The sequence below is a fragment of the Pristis pectinata genome, chromosome 43, assembly GCF_009764475.1.
Source record: "Pristis pectinata isolate sPriPec2 chromosome 43, sPriPec2.1.pri, whole genome shotgun sequence".
In the NCBI taxonomy this organism is placed as follows: Eukaryota; Metazoa; Chordata; class Chondrichthyes; order Rhinopristiformes; family Pristidae; genus Pristis; species Pristis pectinata.
Window position 1 is genome coordinate 1,889,875 of NC_067446.1, and position 12,686 is coordinate 1,902,560.

Below are 12,686 nucleotides of genomic sequence, written 5' to 3' on the forward strand. Positions count from 1 at the left end.
TCAGTTGGTAATTACTGTGTAGGGAACTTAATTGTAAACCAATTATACTAAACAATGAGTGTAAAATTTGTCTTTGTATCTTAGGCGCCTCATCGAAACCTGTGTAACCACATTGATTAAGTGTACGTGACAAGGATTGTATAAATTGATGCCTGCTCCTTTGTATTGCGGAGACCTCCGAAAGAGACTCTAAGACAGTACTAAAGGAGGGTTCTCCCTGGTAGTATACTACTAATAAAAGCGGTTAAACAGAATTAATCTGTGACACTGTGTGTTTTTGCAGCAGGCAGGGGTGGGAAGTTTTAGGATAACACCGACATGGAAGGGCTTGGGAGAAAAGAGCGCGGGAGACAGAGCAAGTCCACAATAGCGAAGGTGGAAATCAAACAGGGATGATTCCTCTCTCCTGCCCACAACAGCGCCATCTCCGACCCCAGTGGCAGGAGAAGGTCATTACAGCATGACATGTTTACATAGGAAAGCACCATTATAAAACATTGGCATAGGTACTCACAAGGGGATAAGCTGACAGTGCATGTGCTCAGATGCTAGACACTCCAAGACGGCCCTGGCCCTTTTTTCACTCCTGCGTGGCACATTCAGATGGGGTGATTAAGGAAGGCAAGATTCAAAAACCTCGAGTTTTGTTTTTAAAAAGCACAATTTCTTTTTCTCTTAGAGTAACAATACTATCAGACATTTTAAAAACTTGCTGCACTACAAAAAAATTGTTACAAACTAATGACTTTATGTACTTATTTTTTTACAAAAGGTGACCTGGGTTGGGTGGCAGGGGAGAAAGAGAGAAAAGCAATGATAATAGTCAAGATGGTTTTGTAAATGCAATTTGTAAATGGAGGCCGCTGACGGGACATTGCGCCAAGATTCGGGGCGGGGGGCAAGGTGTTGGCGTCCACCGGCCTTTCACCCTTGTAGACTTGAACTCGGTGGGCTTGTGTTCCTTCAATGAGAGCCTCGGATTGTGGTGAAAGGTGGGAGGACTGGGGAAGGGAATCATTCGGGAGACCCGAGGGAAAGCAGGTGGGGTTAATGCAACGGAGGGGTGGTGCTGGTGAAGCGGACCACGCTCAGGAGCAACACGGAGGGTGTGAACCATCTCCGCCAGGGCAAAACCTCGGGCGTCCTCACCTCGAGCTCTCGTCCGATCCTATTCCCGGGAAAACGGCGAGGGCGCCTCCACATCGCGGTCAGGCCCGGGTGCCAGTCAAGACTCGGAGCGAGGGAGGAGTCCCATGAAGCACGAATCGGTTTTGGGATCAGAACCCACCACACAGACACACCTACCTACCTCTCTCTCTCACTCCCCATTTCCCTTCCCACTAGACTCAGCAGCCCCCAAAACATCAGGGGTAGGCAAGAAGAGGGCAGGGGTCAATATTTAGTGTCAACTGTACAGAGATATACAAACACCTTCAGTTCCAACATTATACAAAATAGAAAAATATCTAAAGCAAGAGTTTCCCGTTCCGATGAATCTTGAGGATCTTTCCCAGCCGCTGTTTCGCCGTTGCCAGACCTTTCCTTGGACGCTTGCCTGCTGACAAAGTGGGCAAAAAGACAAGTATTAACGCCCTGATCCCAAGGAGTTTCCTGTTCCTCTTCCCCCTTCCCAACACGTGGTGCTGGGGGCTTGCAATGATCCATATCCACAGATCCCTGAAAGTTGCCTCACAGGTGGATAGGGTAGTTAAGAAAGCTTATAGGATGTTAGCTTTCATAAGTCGTGGGATCGAGTTTAAGAGCCGCGAGGTAATGATGCAACTCTACAAAACTCTGGTTAGATCACACTTGGAGTACTGCGTCCAGTTCTGGTCGCCTCATTATAGGAAGGATGTCGAAGCACTGGAATGGGTGCCGAGGAGAGTTACCAGGATGCTGCCTGGTTTAGAGAGTATGCATTATGAGGAGAGACTAAGGGAGCTAGGGCTTTACTCTTTGGAGAGAAGGAGGATGAGAGGAGACATGATAGAGGTGTACAAGATATTAAGAGGAACAGATAGAGTGGACAGCCAGCACCTCTTTCCCGGGGCACCAAGAGGGCATGGCTTTAAAGTAATGGGTGGGAAGTTCAAGGGAGATATCAGAGGGAGGTTTTTCACCCAGAGAGTGGTTGGGGCGTGGAATGCGCTGCCTGGGGCGGTGGTGGAGGCAGGTACATTGGTCAAATTCAAGAGATTGCTAGATACTCATACAGAGGAATTTAGAATAGAGGAACGTGTGGGAGGAAGGGGTTAGATAGTCTGAGGTGAGTTTTAAAGGTCGGCACAACATTGTGGGCCGAAGGGCCTGTATTGTACTGTACTGTTCTATGTAAGGAGAGTGGGCAGCCAGAAACCTGCTGGAGGGGCTCGAGCAGCGTCTGTGGGGCGGAAAGGAACTGTCGACGTTTCGGGTCGGGACCCTGCGTCAGGACTGAGAGTGGAGAGGGGAGGTAGCCAGTACGAAGAGGGTGGGGTAGGGTGAGACAGGAGCCCGGGGTGATTGGTGGAGCAAGCAGGGGTAGAAGATGACAGGCCGGGCGGGGAGGGGTGCAGTTGGGAGACAGAGGCAGGCGTATGGCAGATGGAGGCATAGAGATGTCCCATGAGGGACGTAGGGTGAATGCGCACACAGTCTTTTTCCCAGCATTGGGGAATCAAGAACGAAGGGAATCAAGCCCTCCCCACCTCCTTTCTTTGGTTCCACGCTCCGCCTTCCTCTGCTACAGGATTTCACCATCCGCAGCCCCATGTCACTGTCCCCACCCTCCCACGGACACCAGCCTCCCCTCCTTGGACTCTGCCTTTACCTCTCATTGTCTTGGTGAAGCAGCCGGCATAATCAAAGACCCCACCCACCCGGGTCATTCTCTCTTCTCTCCTCTTCCATCAGGTAGAAGATACAGGAGCCTGAGGGCACGTACCACCAGGCTTAAGGACAGCTTCTACCCCACTGTGATAAGACTATTGAATGGTTCCCTTATACGATGAGATGGACTCTGACCTCACGATCTACCTTGTTGTGACTTTGCACCGTATTGCACTGCACTTTCTCTGTAGCTGTGACACTTTACTCTGTACTGTTATTGTTTTTACCCGTACTACATCAATGCACTCTGTACTAACTCAATGTAACTGCACTGTGTCATGAATTGACCTGTACGATCGGTTTGTAAGACAAGTTTTTCACTGGACCTCGGTTCAAGTGATAATAATAAACCAATACCAATATTGAACAGTTCCCTTATACCATGAGATGGACTCTGACCTCACGATCTACCTTGTTGTGACCTTGCACCTTATTGCACTGCACTTTCTCTGTAGCTGTGACACTTTACTCTGTACTGTTATTGTTTTTACCTGTACTACATCAGTGCACTCTGTACTAACTCAATGTAACTGCACTGTGTAATGAATTGACCTGTACGATCGGTACGCAAGACAGTTTTCCACTGTACCTCGGTACAGACGACAATAATAAACCAATACCAAAAAGCTGGAGGAACTCAGCGCGTCAGGCAGCATCCACGGAGGGAGATGGGCAGTCAATGTTTCGGGCCGAGACCCTTCAGCAGGACTTGGGAGAGATTTAACAGGAACCCGAGGGGCAACGTTTTCCACACAGAGGGTGGTCAGTGTATGGAAGTGACTGAGGCAGGTGCATGAACAACACTTACAAAGGGACTTGGCCAGGTATGTGGATAGGAAAGGTTCAGAGGGATATGGGCCAAACACAGGCAAAAGGGGCTAGCTTAGATGGGAATCTTGGTCGGCATGGACCAGTTGGGCCGAAGGGCCTGTTTCTGTGCTGTGTGAGGGAGATAAAGAGAAAAAATAAGAGGTAGATGGAGCGAGGTGGGAGAGTGGGTACCTGGGTAACAGCCCAAGGGATTCAAGAGGAGTTGGATCTAACAGCGGCTTGGCAATAGGACACAGAGGATTGTTTATGTGGCTGGAAGTCTGTGAGCAGCGGAGTACCACAGGGATCAGTGCCGAAATCCTTAACTGTTTCTTGGACAGATGAAGGTTTTGGATGTGAATGTAAGATGCACGATTAGCCAATGGAGACGCTGCCTCTGATCCCCGGGGACCTGGGTTCCATCCCGATGTCCGGTGCTGCGTCTGTGGAGTTTGCACATTCTTCCCCGTGACCGCGTGGGTTTCTTCCCACATGCCAACGGCGTGCAGGGTCGGTGGGTTAAAAAGCCCCTGGGAGCTGATGGCAATGTGGGGGAGAATCGGTCAGGGGGTAAAAACCAGCGGGGGATTGGGCAAACAGTCTACGTCAGAAGGAATTGTGGTGGTCGGTTGCAAGAAAACGTTGGCAGTGAGGAGCAGAGTCTTAGGATACAGGACAATATCGATCCGTTGGTGAGATGAGGAGGGCAATAGCAGGTAGAATTTAATCCTGGGAGGTGCGAGATAATGCATTTTGGGAGGATCAACAAAAGGGAGGAGATACACCATGAATGGTAGGGTCCAAGAGAATATTGAGGAACAAAAGGAGCTCGGTGTATAGGTATAAAGATCACTGAAGACAGCTGAAAATCAAACCAGCGTAGGACTTGTACTACTAATGGTGGGGCACTAAGGAGTGTAATGGAACAGAGGGACCTAGGAGTACAAGGGCATAGTTTGTTGAAAGCTGCGTCACAGGTAGACAGGGAGGTGAAAAAGGTGTTTGGCGCAGTGGCGTTCAGTCAGGGCATTGAGTATAGGAGTTGGGACATCATAATGCAGTTGTACAAGTCGTTGGTGAGACCACACTTGGAGTATTGTGTGCAGTTTTGGTCATCCTGTTGTAGGAAAGACATGGTTATATTGGAAAAAGTACAGAGATCACAAAGACATTGCCAGGACTAGAGGGCCTGAGTTATTGGGAAAGGTCGGCCAGGCGAGGTCTTTATTCCTTGGAACATAGGAGAATGAGGGCCGACCTTATAGAAATGTTTAAAATTATGAGAGGCATAGATAAGGTGGATGGTAACAGTGTTTTCCCCAGGGTAGGGGAGTCCAAAACCAGGGGGCATGGATTTAGGGTGAGAGGGGAAAGATTTAAAAGGGACCCGAGGGGCAATTTTTTCCACGCAGAGGGTGGTGAGTAGATGGAACGAGCTGCCAGAGGAAGAGGTTGAAGCAGGTACAACAGTATCATTCAAGAAGCACTTGGATAGGTATATGGAGGGGTGGGGCTTGGAGGGATATGGGCTGAATGCAGGAAATTGGAACTAGCTGGGTGGGCAATGTGGTCGGCATGGACTGGCTGGGCTGAAGTGCCTGTATCCGTGCTGTATTGCACAGGCAAATAAGGTGGTGAAGAAGGTGTACGTGACACTTGCCTTCATCAGCGGGACAAAGAATATAAGAGCAGGTAGGTGCTGGTACAACTTCACAAAACATTGGTCAGACCACAGCTGGAGTACTGTGGACAGTTCTGGTCACCACACTATAGGAAGGAGGTGAGTACACTGGAGAGGGTGCAGAGGAGATTCCCCAGGACGGTGCCCGGGATGGATACGTTTCGGATATGAGAAGAGACCAGAGAGGCTGGGGTCTGTTTTCCCTGAAGCGGAGGCAGCTGAGGTGGGGGACCTGATAGAGGTGTACAAAATGGTGAGGGGCAGAGATAGGGTGGACAGTCAGAGAACATTTCTCCATAGATCTAGAATTGAGGACAGGTGTTTAAAATGCTGAGGGGGGATTATTTCACCCGGTGGGGGGGGGGGGGTGCTGGTTGGAATCTGGAACAGACTCCCTGAGGGCGTGGTGAAGGCAAAGACTCTCACAACATTTGAGAGGTACCAAGATGTACACTTGAATCACCAAGGCTGGGGACGAAGTGCGAAGTGGGATGAGTATGGAGGGCCAGCTTCCACGCTACATGACTCAATGTCTCCGCATGGCCCACTCGACCCGAGGGCCACTCGGCCAGAGCAGGAACCATGGCCAAGCTCAATAACCTCCCAACCGCCAGCTCCGCTCCCAACAACTTCCCAGCACCAGCTCCAGGAGGCTCGATTGGAGAACCCGGGTAGATGCCGCATACACGGTAAAAGTGGGGAAGGGGGGATGGAAAGGAGGGCCCTCCCTCCTGCGCCGCCCAACCCTTGCCTGATTGGCTGCCTTGCGACGACGTGGAAGCCCTGCGCTGCGTGAGGAAGACGCCGGGGGCCATGGGCGTGGAGCCACGGCTGGTCTGCGGCAGGCCGAAGGTGCTGGGGCCCGCCGTGTACTCGTGGTCCACCAGGCTCCCGGAGAAGACCTCGGCCTTGGACTCGGAGACGGGGCTGCCGGGCTGCGGCTTGGCACTCGGCTCCTCGGGTGCTGGCTTCTTCTTGGCGCTCTTCCTCTTCTGGATCTTTTGATGCTCCTGCAGGGGGAGGAGGAAGGGGAGGAGGAGGAGGGAGGGGAGGGAGAAGAGGGAGGGAAGGAATTAGGCTCCAGACCAGGTTTGATCCCGACCTCCAGCACCATCTGTCTCTGCACCGAGTTTGCACGTTCTCCATGACTGTGTGGGATCCCCCCGCCACCTCCCGCACCCCACCCCACGGGTGCTCTCGATTCCTCCCGTGTCCCAACAGGTGCGTGGGGTCAGGGGGTTAAATTGCTCCTTATTTGCGTCTCCTGTCCCTGTAACGTTGTGCTCATTCAAAGCCCTGCAGCTCCCCCCACCCAGAACCGACCCTTCCCCACCACCGACCCAACTCGCTCCTGTTCACTCCGACCCCTCACCCAATGCTTGCTGCCCCTCCACACCTCACGCCCCTCTCTCTCTGACCTCCTCCGGCCCCTATATCCCTCCCTGTCTCTGTAACCCCCTCCAACCCCAACACTTCTCGTCTCTGTAACCCCCTCCGACCCCTACACCCCTCCCCGTATCTATAACTCCATCCGACCCCTGCACCCCTCCCCGTCCCTGTGACCCCCTCCGGCCCCTACAATCACTGGAGCGCTGGCTCCAACTGGAAAGGGACCCTCCGACTCGGGAGGAAGGGTCGACGACGTCTCGGACAGGAGGGGCCGCTCCCTGAGGAGCTGCCAGCTGTACGTACCTGCTGTGCCAGTTTCGCTGCCGCTGCTGCCAACCCTGTCTCGATAGAGGCCACACGTGTCCCCTCCCGGATCGGCCGTTCGTGCCGGGGTAGAGTTGGCGCCACGCGAGCTGGTGGTGGGGCGGAGGGGAGTGGGGGGAATAGAAGTAGAAAGTGTTAGCGGACCATCGCGGCAGCGCACAGCCAGAAGCAGCCCCACCCCGGTCAGACAGCCTACCTTTCGGGTTCCAAGGCGCGTCGTCGCTGTTCCTCCTCTTCCTGTTCCGCATCCTCGAGGAGGGGTCGTCCTCGTCCGATTCGAGGGACGGGTACACTGCAGGAAGGGGGGAGAAGACGCAGGGGTTACACCAGGATCTCCAGCGAGCGCAGGGGAAACTGTCCCAGCATTTGTTTGCTTGGTGGGCTGGGAGAGAGCAGTGCGCACCTCGCATCTCGTTACGGTCCCTGCCCGGGGAGTTTGTGACGGGAGGGTGTGGAGGGAGCTTCACCCTGTGTCTGACCCCAGGAGTGTGCGATGGGACGGTGCGGAGGGAGCTTCACCCTGTGTCTGACCCCAGGAGTGTGTGATGGGACGGTGTAGAGGGAGCTTCACCCTGTGTCTGACCCCGGGAGTGTGTGATGGGACGGTGTAGAGGGAGCTTCACCCTGTGTCTGACCCCAGGAGTGTGCGATGGGACGGTGCGGAGGGAGCTTCACCCTGTGTCTGACCCCAGGAGTGTGCGATGGGACGGTGCGGAGGGAGCTTCACCCTGTGTCTGACCCCAGGAGTGTGTGATGGGACGGCGTGGAGGGAGCTCCACCCTGTGTCTGACCCTGGGAGTTTGTGACGGGAGGGTGTGGAGGGAGCTTCACCCTGTGTCTGACCCCGGGAGTGTGTGACGGGAGGGTGCGGAGGGAGCTTCACCCTGTGTCTGACCCCGGGAGTGTGTGACGGGACGGTGTGGAGGGAGCTTCACCCTGTGTCTGACCCTGGGAGAGTGTGACGGGACGGTGCGGAGGGAGCTTCACCCTGTGTCTGACCCCGGGAGTGTGTGACGGGACGGTGCGGAGGGAGCTTCACCCTGTGTCTGACCCCAGGAGTGTGCGATGGGACGGTGCGGAGGGAGCTTCACCCTGTGTCTGACCCCAGGAGTGTGTGATGGGACGGCGTGGAGGGAGCTCCACCCTGTGTCTGACCCTGGGAGTTTGTGACGGGAGGGTGTGGAGGGAGCTTCACCCTGTGTCTGACCCCGGGAGTGTGTGACGGGAGGGTGCGGAGGGAGCTTCACCCTGTGTCTGACCCCGGGAGTGTGTGACGGGACGGTGTGGAGGGAGCTTCACCCTGTGTCTGACCCTGGGAGAGTGTGACGGGACGGTGCGGAGGGAGCTTCACCCTGTGTCTGACCCCGGGAGTGTGTGACGGGACGGTGCGGAGGGAGCTTCACCCTGTGTCTGACCCCGGGAGTGTGTGACGGGACGGTGCGGAGGGAGCTTCACCCTGTGTCTGACCCCGGGAGTGTGTGATGGGACGGTGCGGAGGGAGCTTCACTCTGTGTCTGACCCCGGGAGTGTGTGATGGGACGGTGCGGAGGGAGCTTCACTCTGTGTTACATCCCCCCACAGAAGAGCCCTGCCCCTCACCATAGTCAGAGTCCTTGAAGCAGGCGCCCAGGCTCTCCTGGTCGTCGTAGCTGTCGTCGTCGCTGGCGAGGCTGTCGGGGGACTGGCTGCCCTTGGCGTCCGGCCGCGCCTCCCCCCTGCTCTTGGCCTTCTTACCGCCGGCCTGGGCGGCGGAGGATGGGCAGCCGTTGCGCTCCTGGCTGCTGCTCCACCAGGCCTGCAGGCTGGAGCCGGGCGAGGACTGCAGGTTGGCCATGCATAGCATGCCCTGGATGGCCTCCTGCGTGCTGGGGGAGGCTGGCGGCTGGCTGCTTAGGGGGGGGTGGGGAGAAGAGGCGGGGGGGGGGGGGTGGGGAGGTGGTGGTGGTGGTGGGGATGGGTAGGATGAGAGAGGGGGAGGGAGGAGAAGGGAGGGAGGGGAGGAGGAGGAGAGGGGGTGGGGGAAGAGAACATTATCAGTAACAGATGCTCACACCCCTTCCAAAGCTGCCATGCCCAGCGACCTTGCCTGGCACAGAAAGATCCCACGATGGAATTTCACCACCCCCTCCCCACCCCCAGCCCTCACACAGCCTGAGACTCTGTTCGCTCCCCCCCATCCCCCCCCACACCCCCCGCCCCCCTCGCAGCGATCCCAGTAGTGACAGGAGGAGCCCAGGAACAGTGCACCGGTGGGCGCGCAGCCCGCGTTTACCTCTGCGCGGCGTACTCCAGCGCGCCGACCTCCTTGCTGGCCTTGAGCAGGTCCAGGATCCCGGCCGAGCTGCTGGCCCCCGCGCCCTCCGCCGAGCCCTCCCCGTGGTCAATGTCAATGTCGATGGCCGAGTCTTCATCCGACGAATCATCTTCCTGTCGGGGAGAGGGGACGGGGGTTAGAACACATGGAGTCACTCAACGAAGGGCTGCACGGGGGGCGGGAGGGGCGGGCGGTGTGGGTGGGGGAGGGCAGACATCCGGGGCGAGAGAGGAAGGATTTAATTGGAACCTGAGGGGCAAGTTTTGTTTTCTGACACAGAGGGTGGTGGTTTGTGGATCGAGCTGCCAGAGGAAGTGGTTGAGGCAGGTACATGAACAACATTTAAAATTCAGTTGGACAGGTACACTGATAGGAAAGGTTTAGAGGGATATGGGCCAAACGCGGGCAAATGGGGCGAGCTAGGATGGGCACCTTGGTCAGCACGGACCAGTTGGGCTGAAGGGCCTGTTTCCGTGCTGCAAGACTCGATGTACAGTCTGAAAAACGTGCTTGAAAAACGTTGACCAGCCACGCAAACGTGGCCACAGGAGCAGGGTCAAAGGCTGGGTGTCCTGCAGCGATGGGAGTCACCTCCTGACTTGGGAAGAAATGGGAGGAACAGGCCATTTGGCCCGTCAGACATGTCCTGCCACTCAACAAGATGACTGCGATCGTCTGTGTCAAGTACCACTTTCCTGCACCGCCCACAACCTCTCGGTCCCTGCAATGAACAACCAACCCTCCACTGGATTTTGGGGGAAAAAGAGAATCCCAAAGATTCACCACCATCTGACTGAAGAAGCATCTCCTCATCTTGGTCCTGATGGCCAACTCTTTATTCTGAGGGTGTGCCCCCTGGTCCGAGGCTCCTCGGCATCCTCTCTGCACTCTCCTGTTGAACCTCCCAGAGACTACCTTTCAATGGGATCACCTCTCATCTGTCCAAAGTCCAGAGAACACAGTCCCTGCTGACTCGACCTCTCCTCATGTGACATTCCCTTCACTGCACTCCCTCATTTGTACGCATGTCATTTTATTTTCAGCGAAGGAGACACAGGACGCCAGGGTGCTAGGTAAATGTAGTAAGATATCCACACTCTTGTGTGCGAAGGATCCTCATGAAATAAAGGTCGGCATTCAATTCTGGTCGCCCCCGTTACAGAAAGGATGTGGAGGCTTTGGAGAGAGTGCAGAAGAGGTTCACCAGGATGCTGCCTGGATTGGAGAGTCTTAGCTATGAGGAGAGGTTGGACAAACTTGGGTTGATTTCTCTAGAGGCTGAGGGGAGACCCGATAGAAGTTTATAAAATTATGAGAAGCAGAGAGTGAGTAGGTGGCTGGTATCCCTTTCCCAGGGTTGAAATGTCTCATACTAGAGGGCATGCATTTTAAGGTGAGAGGGGGCAAATTCAAAGGAGATGTGCAGGGAAAGTTTTTTTTTTACACACACACGCACACACACGCGTGCGCGCGCAGAGCGGTGGGTGCCTGGAACGTGCTGCTAGGGGCAGTGCTGAAGGTGGATATGGTAGAGGCGTTTAGGAGGCTCTTAATGAATATGCCGAGAATGGAGGGAGATGGACAAACTGCAGGCAGAAGGGATTAGGCCCAATGGTTTAACGTTCTGTGTTCTGAACCATTTCCCTGCCGCACCTGTGTGTTAGCTTCACCGACTCCCGGACAAGGACTCCCAGATCCCTCTGAGCATCACCGTTTCCGATCTCAGACCATTTAAAAACTACCAGCATCCCAACCCAAGTGGGTGAGCTCACATTTTTCCCTTACATCTGCCACCTTGTTGCCCGTTTGCTCAGCATGCCTTAATCCCACTGAAAGCCTCTCTGCAGCCTCATGGCTGCTCAATGTCCCACTTTGTTCCATTCCAAAGGCAATCTTGGACATGAGATACTTGGTTCCCTTGGTTAATACAGATTGTGACTAACTAGGGCCCAAGCACTGATCCCTGTGATACCAAACTCATCACAGCCTGCCAAATGGAGTCATAGATCCATACAGCAGGGAAACAGGCCCTTCGGCCCAACTTGTCCGTGCTGACCAAGTTGCCCAACTCAGCTAGCCCCATTTGCCCGCATTTGGCCCATATCCCTCTAAACCTTTCCTATCCACATATCTAAATGCCTTTTAAATAGGCATTTACAATGATATCGCAATTGTACCAGCCCCTGCCACTTCCTCTGGCAGCTCATTCCATATACCCACCACCCTCCATGTGAAAAAGTTGCCCCTCAGGTCCTCTATAAATTTTTCCCCTCTTGCCTTAAACCTGTGCCCTCTGGTTTTAGACTCCCCTATCCCCGTCAATCTTTTCTGCACCCTCTCCGTCTCAATGACATCCTTCCCATAGCATGGGACCAGAACTGCCCACAGTATTGCAAATGTGGCCTCACCAACATCTTGTACAGCTGTTCCAAGGGATACTCCATTCATTGCAACTTCGTGCTTTCTATTTGTTAAACAACTCTCCATCCACACTGGTACATTCCCCTCGATTCCATGTGCTCTGACCTTGTGTGCCAACTTCATGTGCGAGACCTCAAGAACTTCTGAAAACCCAACTACACCACTTTCACTGGTTTCCCCCACATCTACTCCACCAGATAGAGTCAACATCTCGGAGGATCCATCCTGGGCCCAACACATTGATGCAATCACGAAGGAGGCACACCAGTGGTTCTACTTCATTAGGAACTTGAGCAGATTTGGTCTGTCACCAAAGACTCTTGCAGATTTCTACAGGTGTACGGTGGAGAGCATCCTGACTGGTTGCATCACTGCCTGGTACAGAGGCTCCAATGCGCAGGATTGTAAGGGGCTGCAGAGGGTTGTAGACTCAGCTGACTCCATCACGGGCACAACCCTCCCCACCATCGAGGACATCTTCAAGAAGCGGTGCCTCAAGAAGGCAGCATCCATCACCAAGGACCCTCACCATCCGGGACATGCCCTCTTCTCGTTACTACCATTGGGGAGGAGGTACAGGAGCCTGAAGACCCACACTCAACGACTCAGGGACAGCTTCTTCCCCTCCGCCATCAGATTTCCCAACGGTCCATTAAGACTACCTTTTTATGTTGCACTATTTATTTATTTTGTAATTTACAGTGATTTTTAATGTCTTTGCACAGTACAGCTGCCACAAAATTTCATGACATAGGATCAGTCAGTGATAATAAACCTGATTCTGATCCTCAGAGAACTCTAGTGGGCGAGCCAAACACGATATCCTCTTCAGAGAGTTGTGGACACAGCTCAGCATATCATGGAAACCAGCCTCCCCTC

General features: G+C 54.3%; 1 protein-coding gene across 5 annotated transcripts in view; it reads right to left on the reverse strand.

Annotated features, from left to right (window-relative positions):
- Window positions 1-600: 600 nt before the first annotated feature.
- phf8 (PHD finger protein 8) overlaps window positions 601-12,686 on the reverse strand; it is a 47,036-nt gene continuing 34,950 nt past the window's right edge. For 2 of the 5 annotated variants that reach the window (XM_052009062.1, XM_052009060.1), the window contains 6 exons: window positions 9,345-9,499; window positions 8,672-8,958; window positions 7,269-7,364; window positions 7,052-7,161; window positions 6,111-6,369; window positions 602-1,558 (listed from right to left, as the gene is read on the reverse strand). In XM_052009062.1, the coding sequence (XP_051865022.1) occupies window positions 1,467-1,558; window positions 6,111-6,369; window positions 7,052-7,161; window positions 7,269-7,364; window positions 8,672-8,958; window positions 9,345-9,499 (999 nt within the window). In that variant the 3' untranslated portion in view covers window positions 602-1,466. Of the gene's footprint in view, window positions 1,559-6,110; window positions 6,370-7,051; window positions 7,162-7,268; window positions 7,365-8,671; window positions 8,959-9,344; window positions 9,500-12,686 lie in introns of all 5 variants that reach the window. The other 3 variants (XM_052009061.1, XM_052009059.1, XM_052009058.1) reach the window with 2 other exon arrangements.